This window comes from Delphinapterus leucas, chromosome 3 (genome assembly GCF_059928025.1).
Source record: "Delphinapterus leucas isolate spDelLeu-1000000601 "Yukka" chromosome 3, BTC_Dleu_Yukka2, whole genome shotgun sequence".
In the NCBI taxonomy this organism is placed as follows: domain Eukaryota; kingdom Metazoa; phylum Chordata; class Mammalia; order Artiodactyla; family Monodontidae; genus Delphinapterus; species Delphinapterus leucas.
In genome coordinates this window covers 120,877,604-120,905,564 of record NC_143131.1, presented here as the reverse complement: position 1 = coordinate 120,905,564, position 27,961 = coordinate 120,877,604, and the positions used below count along the sequence as shown (strand labels likewise).

Sequence of the window (27,961 nt, the reverse complement as noted above, 5' to 3'; positions counted from 1 at the left end):
ATGTGTGTGGTAAAGGACACTCACCTCAGACTTTGCTGACAGCAAATTTGGGAATATCAATTAAAGGCCTTGAAAACATGTACATACCTTGACCCAGCAATTCAACATCTTAAAATAAACCCTAAGGAAATAATTAAATATGCATATAAAAATTAAAAATAGGGACTTCCCTAGTGGCACAGTGGTTAAGAATCCACCTGCCAATGCAGGGGACATGGGTTCAAGCCCTGGTCTGGGAAGATCCCACATGCCACGGAGCAACTAAGCCATGCACCACAATTACTGAGCCTGCACGCCACAACTACTGAAGCCCACGCGCCTAGAGCCCGTGCTCCGCAACAAGAGAAGCCACCGCAAAGAGAAGCTTGCGCACTGCAACAAAGAGTAGCCCCTGCATGGCAATGAAGACCCAATGCAGCCAAAAATAAATATAAATAAATTTATTTAAAAAATTAAAAATAACAACAGCTAACATTTAGTGACTAACATGTGGAGGCTCTGGACTCAGCAACCCACATGCATCTTTTCATTTAATCCTCCCATTATTACAGAGGCAGAGGCTATTACTACAGATAATGAGATAGAAGACTAGACGGGCTTCAATAATTTGTGTAAAGTCAAATGGACAAGCAGTTTAATTATAACTTGCTTAACTCCAAAATGTACACTCTAAACCTCTGCTATCCTGTCCCATGGGGATGTTCACCTGAGTGCTTTCTAGAATGATGAAGAACTGAAATCAGTCTATGGATCTGGGAATAGGGGGCTGACCTACACAATACATGACCCAAAAAAGTTGCACTTTAGAGGAACCTGAGTAACATAAAATAGACACTGTATTGTTATGTGAAAGAAGACTGCTAAAAGCATTATATATACACAGTGTGATTCCAATTTGTATTTTTTATGTTATATGATAGAATATTATATTTAAAAGGTGACAGTCATATGATGAAATGGTCAGTAAAGATTGTCTCTGGTCTGCCCGACTTTTATTTTTCTTCTTTCTACATTTTCTATTTCTCCAAATTTGCTACTATGACCACTCATAACTTTTAATCAGAAAAAGGTATTTAAAAATCTATACATGGGACTTCCCTGGTGGCACAGTGGTTAAGAATCCGCCTGCCAATGCAGGGGACATGGGTTCGAGCCCTGGTCCAGGAAGAGCCCACATGCCGCGGAGCAACTAAGCCCACGCACCACAACTACTGAGCCTGTGCTCTAGAGCCCACGAGCCACAACTACTGAGCCCATGTGCCACAACTACTGAAGTCCGCGTGCCTAGAGCCTGTGCTCCGCAACAAGAGAAGCCACCGCAAAGAAGCGAGGCTCCCACTTGCCATAACTAGAAAAAGCCCACACAGCAACGAAGACCCAATGTAGCCCAAAATAAATTAATTAATTAAAAAAAAATCTCTTATGAAAAACTATACAGGGAGAGACAGACATGTACTGAACATGCATAGACAGAGCTGTCTGTATTTTTTAAATGTTGAGCTAAACTTTAGAAAGATTTATCTTTACTTAACATACCGGGGGAGAAAAAGTAAACAAACAAACAGTACACACATGGAAGCCACGCTATTTCTAGGAATCTACAAGTCTTCGTCCTCTTCACTCTTCAAAGACTAATGACCTCTGTTGCCAGGAGGAAGGGATGAGGGGCAGCACTTGGTATGACACTAGCAGGAAGCCACACCACATATGCTATGAGAAATTCTGGCAAGCTTTCTTAAGGAATCCTAATCAGCAAAATACGATGTTCTCATAGTCTGGCTCTTCTATTCTTCCTCCTACCTACAGTCCCCCAATGTATCAAGAGTACACAAAGCCAACTCCAAGTGATCAGAGGAAACCTCTGGTTTTACTTAATTCTAACTCACCTTTTCAGTAATAAAAATGCACTATTCCATTTCTGAGAGACTGACCAATAATCCAAATCTTAGTACCTCGTACATAATAGGGCATCCAGTGAATACAGAACCCAGAATAGGGAACGAATGGTTCACACTCAACCCAGCCATGTCAGGGAGAGGCTTTGGAGTATAGGAGCCATATTTTTTTACACTCTTGGCTAACCCAGTACAGGACAAGTACCAAGAACCGATGAAGATGAGAGCATGTTCACAAAGGGGAAGGGAGACAGGGCTCTGCCTTCAGGTCTGGAGTTTCTCTGGCCTAATGGGTGATCCCTCAATTCCAAGATCTCATGTTTAACTTAACTGATCCCTCAATTCCAAGATCTCATGTTTAACTATCTCATGTTTAACTTAATTGATAGTAAGAATCCCAGATACCATTCTCAACACTTCTGATTAGATCTCGCACGGTGGTCATCTCTCAACTCTGGTTGAACCTCAGTGTGGGATCCAGTCTATCTGTCATGTCCTCCTGGCAGAGACAGCTGCTGGGTTTTATTTCTCATGACATTTCTGAGATGTTCATGACTATGTTGTCTGTCCCTAGGAAAACTGAGGAAGAGAACAGGACAGATATCTTGTTCAAAGGTCACTAAGGGAAGTGATAAAAACAAGATCTTTTCATACCACTCACAAATGAGCTAAGATGGTTCTTCTTTAAATTGGCAAACCCGTCTCGAATGTCGTGTTTCTCTTCATCGGCGCCACCTCACATAATCACCCGCTGCCTCTGAAATCTCTCTGCCCGTCGACTCCCCTGTATCTAGTTGGTTACAAAGTCCCACTGATTCTCCTGCTCCAGTCACTTTGAGCCTGTCCTATTTTCTGACTTCAGAGCAGCTATCTGGTTCAGCCGCTGATCAGGTATGCTCTGCCTAATCTATCCCAACTGTCTTCTTCCTCCATGTGATTCCGTGATCAGATGTGGGCTCCACACTGCTGCCAGCATTATCCCCCTAAAACTAGCATCTGATAGAGTTACACCTATGTTGGGCATACTTTTTTAAAAAAAATCACCCAGTAGCATTATTTCAGAAAAGCACTCCTCTATCATTCTATTAATAATCCTGCTCAGTCCCCAGGGTTCTATGGACTAACCCCTCACACACCCTACTTGCCCCCCACCCACCAACCTCCTAGAGGTGGCATGGGATCACCAGAGACAGGCACAGGATCCAGGCCATCGGGATCAATCTTCTGTACGTCATGTGACTGGCCTGAGACTGTGAAATGAATCATGTGAATGGCCCCCATATGGACCAATCAAAGTCCACCCTGGGGCCTTCTGTCGAAACCATCAAGAAAGACACGCTTCTTTCAGTGATACAAGCTTCAAGGACCACTGAGGCTGGATTATCTGGGACCTTCCCACAGAGAATATAGTCAATATGAAGACAAGTAGAGCTTACAAATAATGAGAAGCCAGAAGAAAGGAGTGGGAAAGCCTCCAACAAATGTGGAGTCACCAGACCCTGCCATGCTTCTGCCATCTTGGACTCACCAGTAATGTGAACAAATAAATGACTATTCTGAATTGTCTTCTTGACACTTTTGTGTAAAAAGAGTACTAACACATACAACTCCACTACTTTGACATTTTAATAGCATCTTACTTCCTACAGAGAAAAAAAAACCCAAACTCCTTAGCACAATATTCAAGTTCCTCAACCAAAGGGGCCATTTCAGCTTTTCAGCTTTCACTCTCCTGTTGCAGCCTCAAGTACTTTCAAATATTAAAATACTACTACTACTACTAGTGAAATCAATACTCTTGGTTCATGACATGTCCTGAATCTGAATTATTCTTCTGTTCTCTCCTTCACTACTCCATCTTCTAGATCCAGCTCCCACTGGGTCCCAGCATCATATTTTACATTACAGTTTTCACATACATGCATAACTCCCCCTACCTGGATACTCTGCAAACAAAGAATGACTCTTTCTAAAGTTTCATCTCTAGCACCTGACAACCTGCTTCAGAGAGCAGACACTCCACAAATGTTTGCAGCTCTGATTGGAAATGAAAGGCTGAGGACTGATACCTGTTAGACTGTTCATTCTTTCTTACATTAGAACTTTTCAAAAATTAACCATATACTGTACAACGCAGCAACAGCACTCTTGGGCGTTTATCCCACAGAAACAAATTAATCTTCATACAAAAACCTGTACACAGTGTTTACAGCAGCATTATTCACCCCCAGACTAGAAATAACCCAGCTGTCCTTCAGAGGGTGAATGGCTAAACAAACTGATCTCACTGCGACTACCATGCATGAGACTTTTGCTTTCAAGAGGCAAGTAGCTCTCTCGAAAAGAGACAGTTTTTCTGATCAACATGAGAGATGAGATTTCTATACATATGAAAATTATTTTCAGAAACTGGGATGGCAAAAAAAAAAAAAAATGACAAATACTAACAAAGAGCAGTGTCCCTGCCCAAAACACTGAGCGGGGGACCCTGAGCGACAGTCTATCTCTGCATGGCTAGGCTTCCATGGGGATGAGTAACAGCCACGGATCTGTGAAATCTGATCTGTTTGCCATTTAGATCCACGTGACTCACCGAGGCTGCCTGCATTCATATCTAAAAATACAGGAAATGTGCAGCCTAGGCAAATTTGGCTCATTGGCTCATGGGTTTTTGATTCAAATGCTGCACATTTAGAGATAGTGGTTTTATATTTATACCAGCCAGCTGCAAAGGAGCTTCTGCTGCTCAAATGACAGAGACTAGCTGGAAATCTAGAAGCAAAGAGGATCAGAAGACTTATCTGCTTCTACACATTTTATCTGGGAGTCATGGGGCGACACCTCCTCAGTCACTAGGAACATGAGATCTGAGGTCCTCTGCAGGCTAGAAGGATTGAGCTTCCTTGGGCAATGGGTGTACCCCATGAAGTGCCGGTCTCCAAAGAGGACAGAGGGAGTCATGAGCTATTAAAGACAGAGTAGGGTGTGGCGGTCACATGAGCGGTGGAGCGCTACTTGGACTGGTGGTAACCAAGTCCACAGAGAGGGTGTGGAGCCTTGGACTGGCCATTTTTTGTTTTGTCCAATTCCATTCAATGTCTCTTCCAGTAATGCCCATGGCCATGACCGCTGCTGAGTGGGTCAGCTGATTTCTGGGATTTACCTCTTGGACACCCAGATTCCTTCTCAAGAGGCTCCCCCTTCAACCGTTGGGAACTGCCTGGCAGAGCCACTGCACTCACCCATCAGGATACTCAGCAGCTTCTGCACTCTGGAATTGACCCCCACGATTCGGTAGAGCCCTTGCTCATTGATCCCTGAGAAGAGAAACAGTGATGATTTAATTAGAGGCACGTCAGAACACAAGTCAGGCCAACCCAGCCAAATGCACTTTTTTTCATTTTCTCGGGCCTTCTAAAAGCTGCTCTAATTAAAGTCCCCTGTCACTCAGCTCTGCTCTTAGCGAAGGAGTGGGATTTGGTACAACTGTCTAGGATTTCATGGATGTGCTGCACACTTCAGCCCTCGTATTAGTTCAGTCATCAGAGGGGCAGGAAACCTCCCTCTTCTCTTGCCAAGGCAGCATTTGAAGAGTTTTGAAAGATGCTAAATATATACTTTTAAACATATCATATTTAACCAGTTTTTTAATTTAAAAAGACAAAAATGAAATGATAAAAAAAATTTTCATACTACAGAAAAGGATAAACACTTTACAAATTACTTTCACATAGAGAAGGCAAATATTGAGGTGTTGGGGCATTTTTAATTTTTGACAATATTAGCCAAAACTGAGAAATTAGAAAATCCATTCATTTGTGGTGCAAATATTCTTCATAAAGAAAAAAGAGGGGCTTCCCTCGTGGCGCAGTGGTTGAGAGTCCGCCTGCCGATGCAGGGGACACGGGTTCGTGCCCTGGTCCGGGAAGATCCCACGTGCCGCGGAGCGGCTGGGCCCATGAGCCACGGCCACTGGGCCTGCGCACCCGGAGCCTGTGCTCCGCAACGGGAGAGGCCACAATAGTGAGAGGCCCGCGTACCACAAAAAAAAAAGGAAAAAAGTGGGTCACCTTTCTTAAACCCAAGAAAACATTCAAATAGGCTAAAAGGGGTTTACCTTCAAACACCCAAACAAAGAACCAAAACTAACCCGCCTCAGTACTTTGTTCATTTAACTGCAAGGATTAGATCATCACTGTATCATTTACATTCAGACCAAGTGATATGAAATGACTTTTCTCCTGCTGGTCCTAAGCCCATCATATCTGACACCTCTCAACTAACTGGTCTCTTGCTGCCTCTTATTCCCCTGATGTCCATTCTCCACCCAGTACCCAAAATGAGCTTCTCAAAGTATCAATCAGTTCAAACCATCTCTTTTCTTAAAAACCTTCCAATGGCTTCCCATTGCATCTGGATCACAATCAAAACTTACCACGGCCTGTAAGGCCCTACATGGTTGAGCACAGGCCCACCTCTGACTGCTTTATCAACCACCTTCATGCTGCTCCAGCACCGATGGCCTTCCTGTTACTCCAATATACAAAGCTCATGGCTCCAAACCTCAGCCTCTGAACAAGATTCCCTCTACCTGTAACACTCTTCTCCCAGATCTTTTCATCATTCAGGTCTCAGCTTACATGCAACCTCTTCAATAGAAAGCATCCCAATGACCAACACTATTGGCCACTGCCTTACCCAGTTGTCTTTTCTTTATAGCAGTTAACAGTATCTGAAATCATCTTTCTTATTTGGTTTCTTGTTTGTCTTCCCCCACAACTACCATGTAAACTTTAAGTACAGTGATTCTGTCTTCTTTACCGTTATATCCCCAGCACCTAGATCAGTCTACAATACAGGACAGAATGAATAAAACATTCGTCAGTTTGGGGTCAAAACAAAATTTCCTGGAATAAACTTGGGAAAAGGCTGATTCTGCAGTGTCTTCAACAAGACCTCTACAAAAGTGGAACTGATAAACAAAAGGAAGTGGTCTGGAATGACAGGATTTTACAGCTCAAATGGATTGTAAAAGCATGTACATCAGGACTTTCCTGGTGGTCCAGTGGTAAAGAATCTGCCTTCCAGTGCAGGGGACATGGGTTCGATCCCTGGTAGGGGAACTAAGATTCCGCATGTGGCGGGGCAACTAAGCCCTCGCGCTACAACTACTGAGCTCGTGCACCTCAACAAGGGAGTCCACGTGCCACAAACTACAGAGCCCATGCACCCTGGAGACTGGGCACCACAACTAGAGAGAGAACCCACATGCCACAACTAGAGAGAAGCCCACGCGCTGCAACTAGAGAGAAGCCTGCGTGCTGCAACCAAGACCCGACGCAGCTGAAAAAAAAAAACAAACATGTACATCATCCTGCCTGCTTCACCGGCTAGGAGACCCCGGGTCTCCTAAGGGATGGGCCCCAAGTTACTGAGTAGCAGAACCATTATTCATTCATGTGGTGGCTTGAAGGGCTTATCCTTTCTGAAACATCTCTACTTCTTTTGTCCTTGTGCTTTCCTGGAGCTTGACGCACTCCCAGCTCCTGCTGGATGATTAATGGACCTCAGAGAGTACGGGAAGTCTGTTCACCTCTGGTCACCACCAATATGTGTGTACATACACGTACTGCAGTAGGGAGACAACCCACTTCCTTCCAAGCATTTATGCAAAAATGGCATTTAACACACACCGTCCTCGATTCCTCTTTGTGCTAAATGAAAACTTCTTTAGCTGTTAAAACACATCATGTTCATCCTCATTTTAGAGGGGGAGGGGACGAGGAGGCAGAGGCTAAGAGACCAGACCAAGCGGAGACCCTCTTCTTCCTCTACTGCTTATTGCACATATTTTCTGGTTTTATATCAGAAAAAGTCATCCTCCTGAGCTATGCGTTTGCATTTATCACACAGATTCTGTGAAGGATTTTAAATGATTAGGTGGCCCTCTTGGTTTTGGCGGCTGAAAACTGAGAGACTAAGCGGTCAGCCCACCTCCGGCATGTACGTGAACTTCATCGTAGAGGGGAGGGGACTTCTGTTTTGAACTCATTTTTGACTCTATTTTTATGCCTTTACCTTTGTTAAGCCTGTACCTCTGATTTCTCATTCTTTTCTTTTAAAATGATGAGCAAAAATCAACTGGCTGTTGAAAAATTACCTTAGTAATACACACTTAAAAAAATGTAGAAACTGCACCTATGGAAAATAGACAAATCCATGGAAGATAGTGAAAACCAGCAGAGACACCCACTGACAACCTGTGCAGGTATGATCTCTCCCCTCCCCACTGTTCCCAGAACCCGTTCAGAGTGGGCAGGCTGGTTCGTAACTTGCATTTTTCACTTGATATATAATAATGAAAATCTTGGATTTCAATAAATGTATTTCCACTGCATTTTTAGTGATTCAGTGTTTCACTGCATGCATGGAGCACACGGTTGATGTAACCAATTTTTGAGACATTTGGCCAGTTTCTGATTTTTTACCTTAACACCATAGTATAAACATCTTTGTGGCTCAAGTTGGCCCATGACCTTATTTCCTCAAGATCAGTTCCCAGAAATCTCGCCTACTACTTTACATTCTCTGCCTATATTTTACATATCTTTGCAAGCTACCTTAACTCTTCAATGAAGGAAGGTATAGCAGAAATAAGGAAACATCTATAAGAATGTTAGCACACATTAAAATAATTACCTTGGAAAGAATACTTTTTGACTAGATACCTAGGAATAGAAATTATAAGGGTATTTTTTTTTCTTCCCCTCTACTCAGTGCTTCATAGCCTTTATAAACATGCTTATATTTCTGAACTGGCATATTTCTATTTTAAAAGACAGAACTTCCTCAAACAAATAAAAAGGGCTGGAGGGTTGAGAGGCTGTAGAATAAATAAGATTCCCATCTTTGACAATGGTTCAAATCAAATCCAGTGGAAAGACAGTGATCAGCTTTTCTCTGCGTACAACAGACAGTGCATTCAAAGCTCGAAACTGCCGGAACTGAGGAATCCCCTCTGCGGCGATCTTTGCGGAAGGGATGGAGATCACGGGGATGAACCAGCTTCCCTGACCTCAAAGCGCTGTTCCTATGGACCCAGGAAAGGTCAGTGTTTGACAGGCAGGGCCTGACCACAGCACCACGGCAGGAAAACAGGGGCCTGACCCCTTCTCCCTACCCAGATAGTGCCCAGGACAGGGTTCCTAACCTGGGGTCTACAGACCCCAAGTGGCCCACTAGAGAATTCAGGGTGTCTATCAACTTCCACAGGAAAACAACCACACCTTTATTTCCACTAATCTATAAGTGAAATTAAACATTTCCTTCCACTGCAATATAAGCAACAAATCACAGCATTAGCAGTACCTGCAACTTGGTCAGAAACCACAGATATTTTCCGAACACGTTACAGTTGTTACAGACACCCTGAACTATCACTATTTCTGAATTATGCTAGTTGTCAGGCCCACCACGGTAACTGAAAGTGTTAGCAAAGAAACACATATATTATTATATCACAACCATGGTTTTAGTATTTTAACTGAATTTCAGTAACTGGATTCCTTATAATCCTATGTATTTGATATGCATGCATTTAAAACAATCTTCTGATCAGCCAAAGAGGTTGACGACTAAATCAGTTGAGAGCCTCTGCACTTCAGAGCAACAGGACTTGTGGAAACACACTGCCAATGGCATTTGGAGAGTTAATGAGTCACTTGAAATTGGGAAACAGCAGGTAGCAGGTCTGCCACCTCACCAGATGCGTAACCTTCACTGAGAATAACGCCATCTGTTGAACTACTTTACCTCTGGTTTCCACAGCGTGGATGCATTTCCTGATGATGCTGAAGCCAATGCTGTCCAACTGTGCAGCTGAAAGAGGAAGAAAGGGGCAGTCAAGTTGCTAGCCGTGCACACCAACCCCGGAACAGTGCTCGACCAACCCAGAATGACTCAGTCCCATGGTGTGGCCATGGAGCCTTTTCATTTTTTCCACTGAAAGTACAGGAATGATTCAAAATGTAAAATTGCTGGCATTCATGAGGAGCTTACCATATGCCAGGTACAGTGCTAAGTACCATTTTGCACATACTATCTCATTTAATTTTCATGGTAACTCTCTGCAAGGTTATCCTCTATTTACAGCTGACGAAACTGCAGCACAGAGCGATGAGCACTTTACTGAAGGAATAACTAAGCAAACTTTAACTTGTTTTGTTATCATCAGGAGCTGTAGGACTAACTGCTTGTTGGTCTCCTTCAAAAAGCATAAAGTAAATGCTCAATAAATGTCAGGTAAGTGCTCCACAGAGCTCACCTTGTTTAATCCTAGCAAGTCCTCTAGGTTGGTATACTATCATGAGTCCCAAATTACACATGAAGAAACTGAGATTTGGCAAAGCTAAATATCTTGACCAAAGTTGCAGAGTTAATATGTGGGAGACTCGCTCCAGAGCCTGTACAACCTTAACTGCCTTAAAAGTGACTGAAAAATAAAATAAAAGTAAACATTAAAAAAAAAAGTGACTCTGAATTAAAGATAGGAATAAAATTCTGCTCAGATGACTAGAAAAAAGGAAAAGTGACCAGGAGGAAAATTAAAATAGCCAAGGACAAAGAAGCTATCTAAGGAAAAAGCAATAAGGCAGAAGAGCCATCCTCTGTGAGGTAAATCAGCAGGCGGTGACAGGTTCTCCATCTGCTCCAAAACCCCCTAATGTCACTCAGAAAATAAATGGCAAATAACAGCAACTTTTTCCACAGCATAGAACCAACTGCCCACCTGGCAACAGGGCTGGAAACCCACCAAAATTCATCCCCATGCTTTGGTTACCCAATGATTAGACATGGGTGGTAATCTTTAAGAATGGGTTCATCTTTGACCTCCTTAGGACATCAGGACAAGACATTCTACAAACAGTGTTCCGAGTGGAAAAGGGAATGGCAGAAAGGAGGAAGGTGAGTATTTATAAACATTTGTCATCATCCCAGGGCAAGAAATAAACTTGTAAAATATGAGAACTGAGCTGAACTTGAACTCAGCTTGGATCTAACCCAAATAGAATCTCTCCAATTCTTAATATATACGGGTGAATGTAGGTCCAATGAAGAAAATAATCCTTTAAAAAAATCACTGAAAATTCCCCAAATCAAATTAAAAAGGAATTCTAATTTCCCCAAACTTCTCTTCCCAAAGAGAATCAGCTCTTGCTCTTACATGTGTACTTATCACTTGGTGGTACTTATTAATAAATATACTTGGCCTCTAGGATGGTAAGTAAAGTACCAGAAAAGGAGGAAAACAATGTTCTTCTTCCTGGAGACCACCTGCTATACAAACCATTGTTCTTATACCCTTAAAGCTATAAGGAGCCTACTAACTCAATCCCTTGCTTCTTCTAGTATGAACCAAGTGTTTACTCTGCAAATCGGGTTGTATCAAGCTTTCTGACTCAGATCGAGATCACTCTTCCAAATGAAACTCAACTCATACCATAGACTTTTCCCAAACTTTATAACAAAGTGTAATACACAGCCTAAAAATCTGTTGGAATCTAGGCAAGATTTTTTTAAAATAACGACCTTATTGAAAGATAATTCACATATTGTAAGGGTCACTCATTTAAAGCTTACAATTCATTAATTTCTAGTATATTTACAAATATATAGATCACCACTCTCTACATAACATTTTCATCATCCCCCATGAAAAACCTCATACATATTAGCAGTAACTCCCTATTTCCCCCACTCCCTCAGCTCCTAGAAACCACAAATCTACCTTCTGTCTCTATAGACTCGCCTATTCTGGACATTTCATATAAATGCAACCATATGATACACTGTCTTTTGTATCTAGTTTCTTTCACTTAGTATAATGTTTTCCAGATTCCTCTATGTTGTAGCATTAATGCACTTCATTCCTTTTTATGACTAAATAATATTCCATTGTCTGGATATACCCCATTCCATTTACCCATTCATCACCTGTTGGTTTCTGCTTTTTGCCTATTATGAATAATGCTACTAGAAACACCCACATACAAATCTTTGTGTGGACGTATATTTTCATTTCTCTTCAGTATGTACCCAGGAGTGGAAGTGCTAGGTTATACGGTAACTCTATGCTTAACTTTTTGAGGAAATGCCAAACCACCTTCTAAAGCACTGGACCATTTTACATTCCCACCAGCAACATATGAAGGTTCCAATTTCTCCACATCCTTGCCAACATCTGTTATTGTCTTTTTTATTACTGCCGTTCTGGTGCATGTGAAATGGTGCCTCATTGTGGTTTTGACTTGCATTTCCCTAATGACTAATGATGTTGGGCACCTTTTCATGTGTAGGGGAGAATTTTCATTCCTTTATACAACAGTCAGAACAGAGCCTACTGGCAAGTATTTGTTAGAGGGGAAATGACTTTCTATACTTAAGGAGGTTTCCCAAATGTCCATAATGTGATTCAATAGTCAGTTGAAGCCTTTTGGTTCTTCTTTTGAGATGTGCTTAAGAGGATCCTTGCATAGGAATGATAGTCAAAGAAGTTTGGGAGATTAAGAACTGCAGTTGTGGACAGTGCTCTGGGGAGCTGCTGAGACAGATTCCAAATTTGGAAATTTTAAGAGTAGGTTTGTGAACATGGTCTTGTTCTAGGCATTGATGAACTTCTGTTCTGGACAAAGAGTATTTTGCTTCCTTACCCTGTGAACATGGGTAAAAGTTTTGAAAAACTGGAAATAACCTGGCAGCTGACAGTGATGACCCCAGTGGCCAGAAGATATGTGCTCATAAAGCCACCAGCCCAACTAGCAGAAGAAATACGGACAAAGCTAGATATAACCCTGTAGAGACAAATCAGTCCTTGACCTTTTCTCGTGGAACTGTGGGAAGCTGGATTCTTTTCTAGGAAAGTAACTGCTAATGGAAGAGAACACAATGGAACCTCCCAAGTATATCCAGAAAAAAACTAAATTCCACTAACCTACATTAACTACAATTATTTATTTTGGAAAATGGCAAAGCAACCCCCCGCGCTCCCCCCACAAATGTCTGAATAAGTGTTCCTTCTTTGGTTTTCCCAACATTAGAAGTTCTCCATTTTGTTTTATACCAGCAAACCCCTTTTCTTGAAATAAATCTTACACAGATGCTACACATAAAGGCCTTCCACATTACACATGTAACAGTATTTATTAGTATATATCAGTTGTCTAAGTCCAAATACATACAACAAATTCACATACTGCAAAGTCAAATGCTAAGAGCGCAAGGTAACTCTTTATTAGCCTCTGATGTGTTCAAGTCGTGTACTGATAATTATTACAGTTTTATAAACAAAACTGTGTTAAGAAATGGAATTCATATCAAACAACAGTTCCCAATAAGGAACTCATGAAATACAGTTTACCTATCATTATTCCAAATCTCTGAACTGGAACTGGTATAAATTATTACACTGCCCCCTGCACTGGCACTTGCCTGTATCTCTCTGTCTCTGGTACCCCTCCACCACGCACACACGCACACGCACGTACACAGGTCTGACTGCTACTCTCATCAGCCTGAGTTTCCTGCTGATGTTATGATTAGGTTACTAATGATGAACAACCGCTTTCTTATTTATCATGTACCGAGTACCACTGATGTGACAGGGACCACAGTGCATCCATACCCAGATCATTAGTCCTGATCTCTGCCCAGCAGGTACATAATCTAAGTTAGTTGAGATCTCCTACTTGGAAAATCCAGTTTCCACTAAAAGGTTTAGCACACCACCACCACCAAGCAGAGTTTGCTAATGACAGAAAAAGTCTGAGCAGCCCGCCAGATGGAAGCGGCTGTCCTTAATCCCTTCAAGCAGGTGATTCAGCTCTTTTACTGAGCCCAGGCTCAGAAAAGGTCAGGGGTTTATTTGCAATTGCTGTATCCTTATAATCTCCAGAAATAATCTCTCATCAAATATCTACTTGCATTATTCCCTTAATTTGACTGCTGATGAATTGTTGCAGGGCCGGCGGCTCCCAGGCCTGACACCCACCGTCTGGCAGTTAAGGCTTGGACCAGCTTACCTTCCTGACTCACCCTCGAGTTCACCTCTGCCCAGGTTTATGCACAGGGCAGGCCAAACAGTTGTCGTATAATGAATGTTCACAGAGCTCGCACCAAACACCCAGGTTGACCCACCAAGTTAGAAAAGGGTCATCCTCTTAACTGTCATGTCAACTTTTGAAGCATTATTTGTCTGCTTTTAGAGAAAGGAAAGGGCCAAGGTCACACAAACCTATTTTCTCAAAGCTCTCTGGAGAACAGGAGGACATGAGACAGGTGGTCTCTCAGCCAACCTGGAGGATATTAGGGCTGAAGTGGGAGGAGGATGCCTGGCCGACCTTTGGGGCTTATGTTTATCATGCCCAGGGTAAGAGCTCAGACAGGAAGGAGGCAGGTTAAATTCAGGAACTGACTGTTTTACTGCAATGGGCTTAAAACAACAACATACTGTAAGGTTCAGTCAAATTGTTTAAAAGAAGGAGGCTGCTGGGCCAGGTACACACAGGATTTTAGCATAACCTTCAATGCCCTGTTCTGTAGCTTCTAGTACCTCACACTACCTCATCTGACACCGCCTGGCCTTTAAAAAAAAACAAAACAAACAAACAAAAAAACCCAAAAGAGGTATATAGGTGATGGTAGAGGGTGAGAACTCCAATAAAATCATGAGCCTAACCCTCAGCACTCCCCTTCTTTCTTACCCCCCATATCCAAATCATCACCTCAATTTTACCTCCTACTGAGTCTCAATTTTATCTAGTTCTCTCTGCCTTCACCACACCCACCCTGGTCCTGGACCAGGTCCTGGTTATCTGCTACCAGGATGGTTGCAAGGCCCTCCTAACTGGTCTCTTCACACCTCCTCTGGCTCCCTCCAAGCTGCCCTCCACCCCACAGCACCCATGACCTTGACAAAACCAGACCACATCACCTCTCTGCTTAAACACTCAGTGACACCCCACTGCTCTTGGGACGATAACCCCAGCCCTTAACATGGCCCACACAGCCCTGCATGGTCTGGCCCCAGCCTCATCTCAGTCCCTCCCCTATGTCTCAGCATCCCAACCACGCTGGCTTCCTCTCCAAGTATCCAACTGACCACGCTTTCTCCTCAGCCTTTGCACAAGCTGTGGATTTCACCTGGGAGCCCCTTGGCCCAAATAACTCAGAATTCTCAGGTCTCCCTCATCAAGTATCATCTCCTCAAAAAAGCCTCTCTGACCCCTCCACCTAGATTAATGCCTCCATCACGCACTTGGATATAATGCCATCAACCTCTCCTTCAGAGTATGCAGCACAATTACAGGTTTACCTTTATTAGTATAATGCTGGGAATTCCCTGGCAGTCCAGTGGTTAGAACTCTGCGCTTTCACTGCCGAGGGCCCAGGTTCAATCCCTGGTTGGGGAACTAAGATCCCACAAGCTGCATGGTATGGCATGAATGAATGAATGAATGAATGAATGGTATGATCCTGCAAAAAATGTCTGTCTACCAAACTAGATATGCGTTCATAAAGGCAATGGTCCATGTATAACTTTACTTATTTATTTTATTCACTACTATATCTCTGTCTTTCACTGTCCCCTATAGTGCTAGAAATGAAGTGGAAGTCTGTAACTTTTCATTTGGTGTAATTTTTCATTCTGGATGCAAGGATAGGTAAATTGGTGACTGAATGGCAGGAAGAGTTGCTGAGGGGCAGCGTCTTAAGAGTCAAAATTACCTTTCAAACTTCAACTGATGTACACCCTATGAAAGTAGATGAGTTAAGTAAGCTTCTGGTCCTCAGCTATTCCATCTTTTGTGAGGATATAGAGGTTAAATAAAGAAATGAATGGCTTAATCTAACCGCTTCCTTCCTTCCTGTATCAGTACAAAGAGGTATTACCACCAAGCAGTACAGCCCCAAGAATCAGTCCTAGAGAAGGGAAAAACGAAAGCTGTGCAAGCCAAGACATGGAATAGAAGAGATAAAACCAAGTTTAGGTTTCCTGGACACTTTTAGAAATCTTTTGCTTGCCCACTGAGGAATCACTGTCACTGTGCTGCATGTGGTATGAACTAGGCTGGCTACTTCTTTTCACGTCATACTAACTGAGCCATCTAAACAGTCAGACAGGCCTGAGCATGGAGAAAGCTCTAGAAGACAAGAGCATTCCCCCCTAGAATTTGGTGCTACCCACTCTTCAGGTCCAGGAGCCCCTCTGCTAAAAATTACTGACCTGCTGTTGCCTATCTCCAAATCCTTAGTATTCACAACACCCAGAAACTAGGCAACAAGTGGCCAAATCACCAATTCTGAATAGAAGGGACCTTTCCATATCATAGGTTGACTGATGGACATATAGTCTGAAAAAATGATGCTTTGGGATATGCCCAAAGTTACCCCATATGTGCATCCCAGAAATTCTAACAGACCTCAGACCTCTCCTCAAAAGGAGAGGAGCTGACCTACCTGAATTAGGCTCAGCATGAATTAGATGGAATTACCACTTTGCTAAAGCTGGTATTTGACAAGTTTTTCCTAGTCTGAAAAACTTCCCTAGGAAATTTATTCAACTTTCCTTTGATCAAAAAACCACCTTTCAAGTGTTTTTTATGGGAGAAATGGAATTTGCTAGAAATAAAAACAAGAGAACGGAGACGTAAAGGAAGTCACTGCTGCGCTTTTAATGTGGATGGATACAGGAGGTTGTCTGGAGTTGCTGAGAGCGGCCCACCATTTTATGGACAGTTCCCGGGGCATGTTCTCACCACAGAAATTTACTCAATTTCCCTATGTGATTTGCTCTGTGATTTGCTCTTTAAAGCTCGGCCTGCCTCGCTCATTCTGAATTTAATCCATTTCAGCATCATTAAAAGCCATGAAGAAAAACACCCACATTGAATTAAATACAAAATCCCATCTGGAGAAGAGATTTCCAATTGGCTCACACACTCAGAGGGGCTCACACCCTTTCTCCTCAGCATGTGAAGCCCCAGAGTTGCCAGGGCTCCCTGGCTGTGGCCCCTGGGAAACCATCCTCATGAAGCTTCCAGTGGGCCCAGGAAAGGTGTGAGTTCTCTACTTTGGCAATTACCCAGAGCCAGTTTTTAATCCCAGATCAGCTCCCCAATCCTGTGTCCCATCCCATTCCACTGCCTGCCCTATACTCTGCTCCCCAGCGAGGTACTCAGGGAATACGAATGAACTTTAATATTAACTGAAGTCACACAGACAGAAGTGGTATGTACTAGAAAAAGAACAATGAGCTCTAAAGCCAGACAGACCTGGCTTAGAATCCGGCCTCTGCCACCTCTGGCTGGATATGATCTTAGGCGAGAAGCTTCACCTTCCTTACCTGTGTGGTCGGGATAACTCACCTAGGTGTTGCAAAGGTCAAATGAAATGCACAGCAACTGAGACTTACTTGATATTCAAAAATGGTCATTAACAGTACTACAATATTAGGATGTAGTAACTACAGTACATCATAATATTTGAATCAAACTTTCCAGTTGATGAAAAACTCTTCATACCCAAGTTCATGTTAACCTTACAATAATCCGATGGGGTACCTATTATTACTATTCTTACTAATAACTTCTTGCTGTGTTTCCACACAAATTAAGTCTGATGAAGGACAATACATTACCGTTTATGGAATAAGTTAATAAATTATAGCTTACTTGATTTTTCCAGTATATCTGTTAAGTTTTTATGATGAGAAAAGCCAGGCTCATGATGTTAAAGTGGTACCAACAATGATGATGGCAGTAGTAACACTTACTGAGCACACAGCGTTGCTCCGGGCTAAGCACTTAATTGCATCATATCATCATCATCACCATCCCTATTTTGTAGGCAGGAAACCTTGGCTCAAACAAGGCTAAGGAACTTCTACGTGATTATGGCGTTAGTGAGTGGTGGAACCAGGATTCTAACTTGGGCTGACTCCAGGGCTCATCCTCTTCTACTCCCTGCTCTTCCACTGAAGTTCACATAATTAGTCAGAAAAGGACTGGGGCTGGGGTCACATTTTCTGGATTCTGCCCTTTCTACTCCAGTAGCAGTTCCCAAATCTAGCGGACCACAGACTCAGGGGCATGCTTGTTGCAATGCAGATTCTGGGTGCCCTCCCAGAGGCTGTGCTTCAGTAAGTGTGAGAATCACACGAGATAACACTGTACTGCACACCAAGCAATTAAAACTATTATCACTAAAGACAGATACAAACGCTTACTGACTATTAATTAATGGGTAATATCTATTCCACAGTCCCCATCTGATAATAATGATTCACCAGTGCTATGTACCTCAAAATGTAATGTTGGCTTGTGCCATTGGGGTATATGAAATGATTCTAAGTAGTTCACAAATAAATATTTGTGGTAGTTATACACTTATTTTAATAAGCATTATAAATTTATTGGTTTATCACACAAAGCATGATATGTTTTTTAAATAAATGTAGTCTAAAAAGAGTGAATTGATTTTAAAAAATAGTAAGTAAATAATATTACAGGTGGCATATGTATATGTTAAAAAAATAATGAAGGTGACAAACAACACATTTGGGAACTACTGTCCTAACTTGTACCACACACCACCTTCAACTTAGCTGAAAGGACAAGACGGGAGGGTACCACATTCTACCAGCAAGCTGTCCTATTTCAATAGTCATCCTTGATTCCTTGCTGTCTTTCACACCCCATATCCAATCTGTTAGCCAGTCCCATCAGTAATAACTTACACCTAGAATCCAACTACCTCTCACCATGTCCATTGCTAATACCTTGGTCCAAGCCACCACCATCTTTTGCCTGGACTGCTCCAATGGGCTCTCAACTGTTTCTCCTTTTGCCCCCTACAGTTTATTCTCTGCCGGCAGGCAGAATCATCTTTTAAAAATATACATTGGCTCATGTCACTCGCCTGATCACAACTCTCCAGGGACTTCTCATGACACTTACAACACAATCCTATCTCCTGACCACAGCCTCACATGGTCCAGCCTACCTGACCACTCTCCCTCTGGCCTCTGCCTTTCTAGTCACAAGCGTCCTTCCTGATACTCCTTGAACACTGCTAGTTCATCCCCTCCACCGCGGGGGCCTTTGTACGTGCCGGTTCCTCTGCCAGCTCCTGACAGGCCACCCTCCCTCTGTTTGTTCAGGTTTCTCTTCAAATGTCACCTCTTGGGGGAGACCTCCTCTGCTCCTGGTATCTAAAATAGCCACCCTTCAGGGGAGGGATGGACTGGGAGTTTGGGATGAGTAGATACAAACTATTACATATGGAATGAGTGAACAACAAGGTCCTATTGCGTAGCACAGGGAACGATGCTCAATATCCTGGGATAAACTATAATGGAAAAGATTAAAAAAAGAATGTATATATGTATATATGTGTGTGTATATATATATATATATATATATATATATATATATATATAACTGAGCCACTCTGCTGTACAGCAGAAATTAACACAACACTGTTAATCAAGTATACTTCAATTAAAAATAAATTTAAAATAAAATAAAATAGCCACCCTTCCCTTGTTACTCTCTATTCCTTTGCTCTTACTTCATGGCCCTTCTCTCTGCCTGGAAGCCTCCCTCTGTTTGCTTGCTTACTGTTTGCTGTCTGCTTCTCTCAACAAGGCAGATAAAGTCCCTGCCTGACAGCTTTACTGTAGCTTCAATACACATTTCCTGAATGAAGCAACAAATACAACCCACATTTTCACCAGCAGAGACACCAGAAATCAATAGGTAAAGAAGTCCTCACACTCTAGGAACATCAGTGGGGAGCCGCTGGCTGAACACTGGTACCTTCTAGAGTTCAGGGGCTCTGCAGGGGGAAGCACAAGACCAACAGGACTGACAGGGATCTCATTCATCCCCCGGCCTCTATGCATGAATGCCACCAATCAGAATTTTCTTCCCTAGCTAACCACATACACAGGGACCTATCTTCTTTTTCATGGTTTCTGGGGACACACATAAAGAAAAAATAAGCTGAGAGGGACTGAGAGTAAAGCAAGTAAAATAAGTAGCAGGAGGAGAGATGAAATCCCTGCCTGGCCTGGAATAAACCTGCCAGCTCTCAGCCTGAGTCAACGGAGGCTCGAAGACAGCTGTAAATTGTTCCAGTTCTCAGCCAGACACAGCACAGGCAGCCAAAGTGGCTGCGTCTGGGCTCTTGCACAGTACAGGCTGAGGCCTGCAGATCAGCTTGGAGGGGTGGGGTAGGGAGGACTGTTTCCTTGTGGGCCGTTACATCTGCAATCTCCTAGTCCCCCTTAAAATTCCTGATCAGGATAGCAGCGAAGGAGCACAGCTTCACACAAGCCTGGGTAATGCAAACCATCTTAATCAGGACCATTTGTCGCCAACCTGGGACTCTGGACATCTGAGAATGAATTACAGTCCAGTGGCCTCAATTCCTTTCTGCCTTGAGGCCTGGGTGGCTGTGCACTGATTTCTCAACCAATAGAGATCACCGCCAGCTTTCCAAAGGTGGAAGTGTTTCAAGTGGAAAACCAATTGCCTCTGTCCAGCTAGATCCCTTTCCGGCCTCTACCTAACCGTCCTCCCATCTTATCTGCCCTAGGAACAGTTCAGCTATTTTTTGATCACAACAAACTCTGAGGCAATAAAAGGCAGGGAAAGAGATGCCATTCAGAATCTGAGGCCTAAGAACTGCACCTGGAGTCACCATGAAGTCACCATGACACGGGCATACATCACCTCTCTGACCCTTTTCCTCATCTCAAAGATCAGGCATGGCAGAAATCGAATGAAGCAATGTCTGTGAAGGCACTCTGAGGAACTCTAAAAGAAACTGTCCAGTGTCAGGCTTTTATAAAAATAGCCTCTGGTTTCGGATAACGATGATGTTATTGATAATAACAGCAGAGGGCAACATTAATGACTGCTTAGAATACCAGGCACCACTGATTTAAGAATTTCCATTCTAATCCCATTGGATCCTCTCAACAAACCAATGATGTAGGCGGTAAAAGTATCCTCATTTTACAGATAAAGAAACCGAGGCCTGGAGAAATTAATTTCCCAAGGCCACACACTCAGCAGGCCACGAGGCTGGGATTCCAACGCATGCGTGTAGTAATACTCTAGAGCCAAGGTTCCCAACCATTACCCACTGTTCCCCCACACCCCTCCACTGTGGGCAACAGTATTTGATAGCCTCCACTAAATCCTACATGTTGAATGTGAGTTTCACACTCTGAACACTGATTAGGGTCGGAAGGAATGATCTTGAGTAACCACAAGTTTGCACTTAGGATGAAGCCTCAGTTTTCTCATCTGAAAATGGGGTCAATACTACCATCTGTCTCACAGGGTTCTTACAAAGATCAAATAATATAATGTAGGTCAGACACTGAGCACATTGCCCCCTACATAGTATGTGCTAATGATAATGTTTACCATTAATGATATCATTAATCAAGAGCCTGCACTTGGTGGCAGTGGGGAAAATCTTTCAGTCTCTGTCTCAACAGCCCTTACACTGGGCTTTAAGAGTTAAAGATGCCACCAGGGACCTGCTCACTGTTGCTTGGCTGAAGCCCAAACTGGGATGCCAAGGGGCAACTGGCACCTGCCAGGCAGCAGCCTGCTGTCTGTCCAGAGCCCACACCACTGAGCGGAAGGGGATGTTAGGCCACAGCAAGGTCACACACTGGCTGCATCTGTCAGTCTAAAGTTGGCTGAGGAGAGGATGGATTTGTGAAGTGTTCTCCAGGACAAGCAGAAAGGCTCCTGACTGTCCAGGTAAGTCTGAGGAGCACCACAGCCAGCCATGTCCTTGGGGGATGGGGTGTCACCCAACAAAAGGGCCGGGAACCCAAAGAATAGTATCTCTGAGACAACAACCCGTTCCTTCTCCTTCTTCTCTTGCTAGACCCCAGTACACTCAAGCTGGGGTGTTGCCACGCCACAAGGGCCACAGCAACCAGCTGTGCCGTGCACACAACTCATAAGGAAAAGCAGGGTGCAGGGGGTCAGCACTTGGGGAGATAGAATGAGGCCATCTCCCCTAACTGTGGCTCAGGAGACGAAAGTGGTGGTGAAGGAAACCTGCCACGGAGGGGAAAGGAGAAAGAAGGGCCGAGAGGGGCTGGGGGCAGTGGGAAGGGAACACAGGCCAGGGAAGGAGTGAGCACCTGTCTTCTATCAGCCTGGCCTGGCAGGCGTGGAAAAAAGCCTGGAGGGGAAGGTGCCCTCAGCTGACTGCCTCGTGGGCCAGCGCACAGGAGGCCAGGCTGCCATACCCACTAATGCCGTCTATCCTTCCCAGGTTTAAGAGGGGAAATGTTCTATTTATAAGGCATCGACCAGTGGAGACCTGGCAGCCGCTGGATGGCTCTGATCCCATAGGGATCCTGGTTACCCGTGGCTGCCTTCCCCGGCCTCTCAACTGTGGGTGTTCTCACAGCAAAAGACTGAAGGCAACTGGAAGCAAAAGGCAAAAGAAAAGCCTCTTTCCTGCCCTTCGTTGCTTTCATGAGACTGCTGGACTTTTAGCGATGGCTGAAGGCTTTAGAACATTTTAAAAAGAGTGACCCATGTGATTCCATCAAGCCTTCCCATGTGAGCTTCAAGACTCAACCTCTTTTTCTGTTTTACAGATCAAGGGAAGCTGAGGCAGAGAGATGAAGGGAATGCAGACACCACAGGCAGGGCAATGGGCAAGCAGAGCAAAGGTAATGATGCCCTTCCCATCTCCTCCCCCAGTGCTCAATCTTGTCCTCATGAAAAAAGAAAAGCCTTGACCCAGCACCATCAGAGAGTCTGACCTGAATAACGGCCGAAAGAACGAGCACGTGTAACAGAAACAACATATAAAGCAGCTTTGGTTGTGTTGTCAAAGGCCCATGGGAGAGTAGTGCGTCATGTTACAGTCCTGTACCTGGGAAGCTCGAGCCACTGAAACATGTGACTCTGGCTCTCCCAGCATCATGCGTGACATGTGAGGAGCAACAGATGGCTCTCAAGAGGAGGCTCACTAAGAAGGAACATGCGATGGCCCCTCAAAGAGCCAGGTGGGTTAGGTATTGGAGACTGATGATGAAACTCCTTCCAGCCCCAAGGGGTTGGCCACACAAGGACAGACGGCATGGCAGAGCAAAGATCTCATGCACATCAGGAATAGTGGGGGAAATGATGCTGGCAATCAGGCAGACTCTGGTTTGAACATCAGCTCCACCACTTCTCAACTCTGGTACCTTGACTTCTTTAAGCTTGTTTGCTCACTTGCAACTCACCTGTGCAAAGTATTTCTGCAAATGGTACCCATCCATGTACCACACTCAAGCTCCCTGCCATAACCTCATGCTGTCTTGAATAGACTAATATTTAAAAACCTATTTTTGTATTACACTAACGGTTAACAAACTTATAGCCCATGGGCCAACTTCACCACTGCCTGTTTTGTAAACAGAGCCACCCCCTTCGTTTCCGTATTGTCTACGGCTGCATTCACACCACCATAGCAGAGTTAAACAGTACCACAAATCAGAAAATCTGGCCCTTTCCTGAAAAAGCCCACCCCTGGCGCTAAGCAGTAACATTTAGAAAACTGGGGTGGAGGGCGGGGGTATGTTTACTTGTGTCCCTCGCCACCAATATACATTAAATAAATATATAAATTTAAATGGCAACTGAAAATGTTTGTCCAGTCCTATCCAAAATGATCTTGGGTATCACCAGCAGTGCACACACCCCACTTTGAAAAATGCAGTCGTGAGGATTCAGTGAATTAACATAAGGCATCAAGCCCGAATCAGCACGGGTGTTGGCTGCTGCCCTTCGTTCTCCTCCCCTGCTCCCCTCAGAAGCAGTTCAGCCAATCCAGTGTGCTCTTTCCTCCTCATATGGGAGAGGCATGACCAGATAACAATAAGGATAACAACAACGGTAATTAGGCACTTATTCACTAATAGGCCAGATAATGTGCTGAGCTGTTATCCGCACAGCAAGGCTATGAGGTAGGGGTTGTGATTTATCCCCATTTACAGACGATGAAACAGAAGCTTAGAGAGGCCCAGCACTGACCTGCAGCTCCATGGCCAGTGGGCCCGCACGATAATCTGCACCATTCAAACAGTACCCTTCACGGAAACAAAAGCTCTCCCAGTCCACCCAGCAGGACCTTGCCACAGGAAGTAACCTGAAATACGCACAAAGACTGATGCCCAAGGTTGCTCAGCCTGATGGCATTGGTAAAAGAAAAACTCTGCAAAGGACATTCAAGACCACTGACAGGAAATGGTTCAAAAAATTAGGATGTAAAATTATGACAGAGCATTCAACAACCATTACAAATAATATTTATAAACAGCTTTCATCAACTGGGATAATGCTTGAGAATTTTTAAAAGCAGAATCGCAACAGCATATTCAGTACAATGTCAATTAAGTCAAAACACATATTGACATTCGCAAAATAAATATAAGACATCATGAAAAAAAGGCAAGGAAGAAAAGAAGTATCTCTGGGGATGATATTATAGATGAGTTTTACTGAATTTTTGAAAATCCTTACAATTTCCTTAATATTCCACAAAGAGTTCATAATATTTTTATAATAAGCAAAAATACAACACTGCCAACCCCCTTAGGAATGAGGTTCAGATATTCAATGTCTGCACCCTACAGATAACTAATCCTTCTTCCAACTTTGCAAACTTTCTCCTGTCACTGCTCTTCCCCTCACTGCCACTGTGAATGACAAGTTGGCAAACTGCAGTGGGCTCTTGAGCATTATGCAAATACAAAGGATTGCTGCCAAAGTACTAGGTTAAAAACAAACTGGAAGGGACAAGACTCTTAGATAGCCTCATCCACCAGAGGGCAGACAGCAGAAGCAAGAAGAACTACAATCCTGCAGCCTGTGAAACAAAAACCACATTCACAGAAAGACAGACAAGATGAAAAGGCAGAGGGCTGTCTACCAGATGAAGGAACAAGATAAAACCCAGGAAAAACAACTAAATGAAGTGGACATAGGCAACTTTCCAGAAAAAGAATTCAGAATAATGATAGTGAAGATGATCCAGGGCCTCGGAAAAAGAATGGAGACGAAGATCGAGAAGATGCAAGAAATGTTTAAGAAAGACCTAGAAGAATTAAAGAACAAACAAACAGAGAAGAACAATACAATAACTGAAATGAAAAATACACTAGAAGGAATCAACAGCAGAATAACTGAGGGAGAAGAATGGATAAGTGACCTGGAAGACAGAATGGTGGAATTCACTGCCACGGAACAGAATAAAGAAAAAAGAATGAAAAGAAATGAAGACAGCCTAAGAGACCTCTAGGACAATATTAAACGCAACAACATTCACATTATAGGGGTCCCAGAAAAAGAAGAGAGAGAGAAAGGACCCAAGAAAATATTTGAAGAGATTATAGTAGAAAACTTCCCTAGCATGGGAGAGGAAATGGCACCCAAGTCCAGGAAGTGCAGAGAGTCCCAGGAGGATAAACACACCGAGACACACAGTAATCAAATTGACAAAAATTAAAGACAAAGAAAAATTATTGAAAGCAACAAGGGAAAAACGACAAATAAAATACAAGGGAACTCCCATAAGGTTAACAGCTGATTTCTCAGCAGAAACTCTACAAGCCAGAAGGGAGTGGCATGATATACTTAAAGGGACGAAAGGGAAGAACCTACAACCAAGATTACTCTACCCAGCAAGGATCTCATTCAGATTCGATGGAGAAGTCAAAAGCTTTACAGACAAGTAAAAGCTAAGAGAATTCAGCACCACCAAAACAGCTCTACAACAAATGCTAAAGTGGGAAACACCACAGAAGAAAAGAACCTAAAACACAAACCCTTAACAATTAGGAAAATGGTAATAGGAACATACATATTGATAATTACCTTAAATGTGAATGGATTAAATGCTCCAACCAAAAGACACAGGCTCGCTGAATGGAGACAAAAACAAGACCCATATATATGCTGTCTACAAGAGAAGCACTTCAGACCTAGGGACACACAGAGACTGAAAGTGAGGGGATGGAAAAAGGTATTCCATGCAAATGGAAATCAAAAGAAAGCTGGAGTAGCAATACACATATCAGATAAAACAGACTTTAAAATAAAGAATGTTACAACAGACAAGGAAGGACACTACATAATAATCAAGGGATCAATCCAAGAGGAAGATACAATTGTAAATATATATGCACCCAACATAGGAGCACGTCAACACATAAGACAACTGCTAACAGCTATAAAAAAGGAAATCAACAGTAACACAATAATAGTGGGGGACTTTAACATCTCACTTATACCAGTAGACAGATCAGCCAAAATGAAAATAAATAAGGAAACACAAGGTTTAACTGATACATTAAACAAGATGGACTTAATTGATATTTACAGGACATTCCATCCAAAAACAACAGAATACACCTTCTTCTCAAGTGCTCATGGAACATTCTCCAGGATAGATAATAGCTTGTGTCACAAATCAAGCCTTGGTAAATATAAGAAAATTCAAATCATATCAAGTATCTTTTCAGGCCGCAACACTATAAGAGCAGATACCAATTACAGGAAAAATATCTGTAAGAAATAGAAACAAATGGAGGCTAAACAATACATTACTAAATAACCAAGAGATCACTGAAGAAATCAAAGAGGAAATCAAAAAATACCTAGAGACAAATGACAATGACAACACAAAGATCCAAAACCTATGGGATGCAGGAAAAGCAGTTCCAAGAGAGAAGTTTATAGCAATACAAGCCTATCTCAAGAAACAAGAAAAATCTCAAATAAACAATCTAACCTTACACCTAAAGGGACTAGAGGAAGAAGAATAAACAAAACCCAAAGTTAGCAGAAGGAAAGAAATCATAAAGATCAGAGGAGAAATAAATGAAATAAAAACAAAGAAAACAATAGCAAGGATCAATAAAACTAAAAGCTCATTTTTTGAGAAGATAAACAAAATTGATTAACCATTAGCCAGACTCATCAAGAAAGAGAGGGACAGGACTCAAATAAATAAAATTAGAAATGAAAAAGGAGAAGTTACAACAGACACCGCAGAAATAAAAAGCATCCTAACACTACTACAAGGAACTCTATGCCAATAAAATGGACAACCTAGGGCTTCCGTGGTGGCACAGTGGTTGAGAGTCAGCCTGCCGATGCAGGGGACATGGGTTCGTGCCGCGGTCTGGGAAGATCCCACATGTCGCAGAGCGGCTAGGCCCGTGAGCCTGCGCTCCGCAACGGGAGGGGCTACAGCAGTGAGAGGCCCGCGTACTGCAAAAAAAAAAAAAAAAAAAAAAAGGACAACCTGGAAGAAATGGACAAATGCTTAGAAAGGTATAACCTTCCAAGACTGAACCAGGAAGAAACAGAAAATATGAACAGACCAATCACCAGTAATGAAATTGAAACTGTGATTAAAAATCTTCCAACAAACAAAAGTCCAGGACCAGATGGCTTCACAGGTGAATTCTATCAAACATTTAGAGAAGAGCTAACACCCATCCCTCTTAAATTCTCCTAAAAAATTGTGGAGGAAGGAACACTCTCAAACTCATTCTATGGGGCCACCATCACCCTGATACCAAAACCAGACAAAGATATCACAAAAAAAGAAAATTACAGACCAATATAACTGATGAATATAGATGCAAAAATCCTCAACAAAATATTAGCCAACAGAATCCAACAACACATTAAAAGGATGATACACCACGATCAAGTGAGATTTATCCCAGAGATGCAAGGATTCTTCAATATACGCAAATCAATCAATGTGATACACCATATTAACAAATTGAAGAAGAAAAACCATATGATCATCTCAATAGATGCAGAAAAAGCTTTTGACAAAATTCAACACCCATTTATGATAATAACTCTCCAGAAAGTGGGCATAGAGGGAACCTACCTCAACATAATAAACCCACAGCAAATATCATTCTCAATGGTGAAAAACTGAAAGCATTTCCTCTAAGA

The 27,961-nt window shown here is 42.8% G+C and overlaps 1 protein-coding gene across 8 annotated transcripts in view; it reads right to left on the bottom strand.

Moving 5' to 3' along the window:
* The window catches only part of ARHGAP26 (Rho GTPase activating protein 26), a 484,190-nt gene that overhangs the window by 196,714 nt on the left and 259,515 nt on the right, over window positions 1-27,961 (bottom strand). For 7 of the 8 annotated variants that reach the window (XR_002646893.3, XM_022589981.3, XM_089909434.1 and 4 more), the window contains 2 exons: window positions 9,708-9,773; window positions 5,138-5,212 (listed from right to left, as the gene is read on the bottom strand). Coding sequence is in view for 7 of the 8 variants with exons in the window: in XM_022589981.3 (XP_022445689.1) it covers window positions 5,138-5,212; window positions 9,708-9,773 (141 nt within the window). In the remaining variant the exon portion in view is untranslated. The remainder of the gene's footprint in view (window positions 1-5,137; window positions 5,213-9,707; window positions 9,774-27,961) is intronic. The other variant, XM_089909436.1, reaches the window with a different exon arrangement.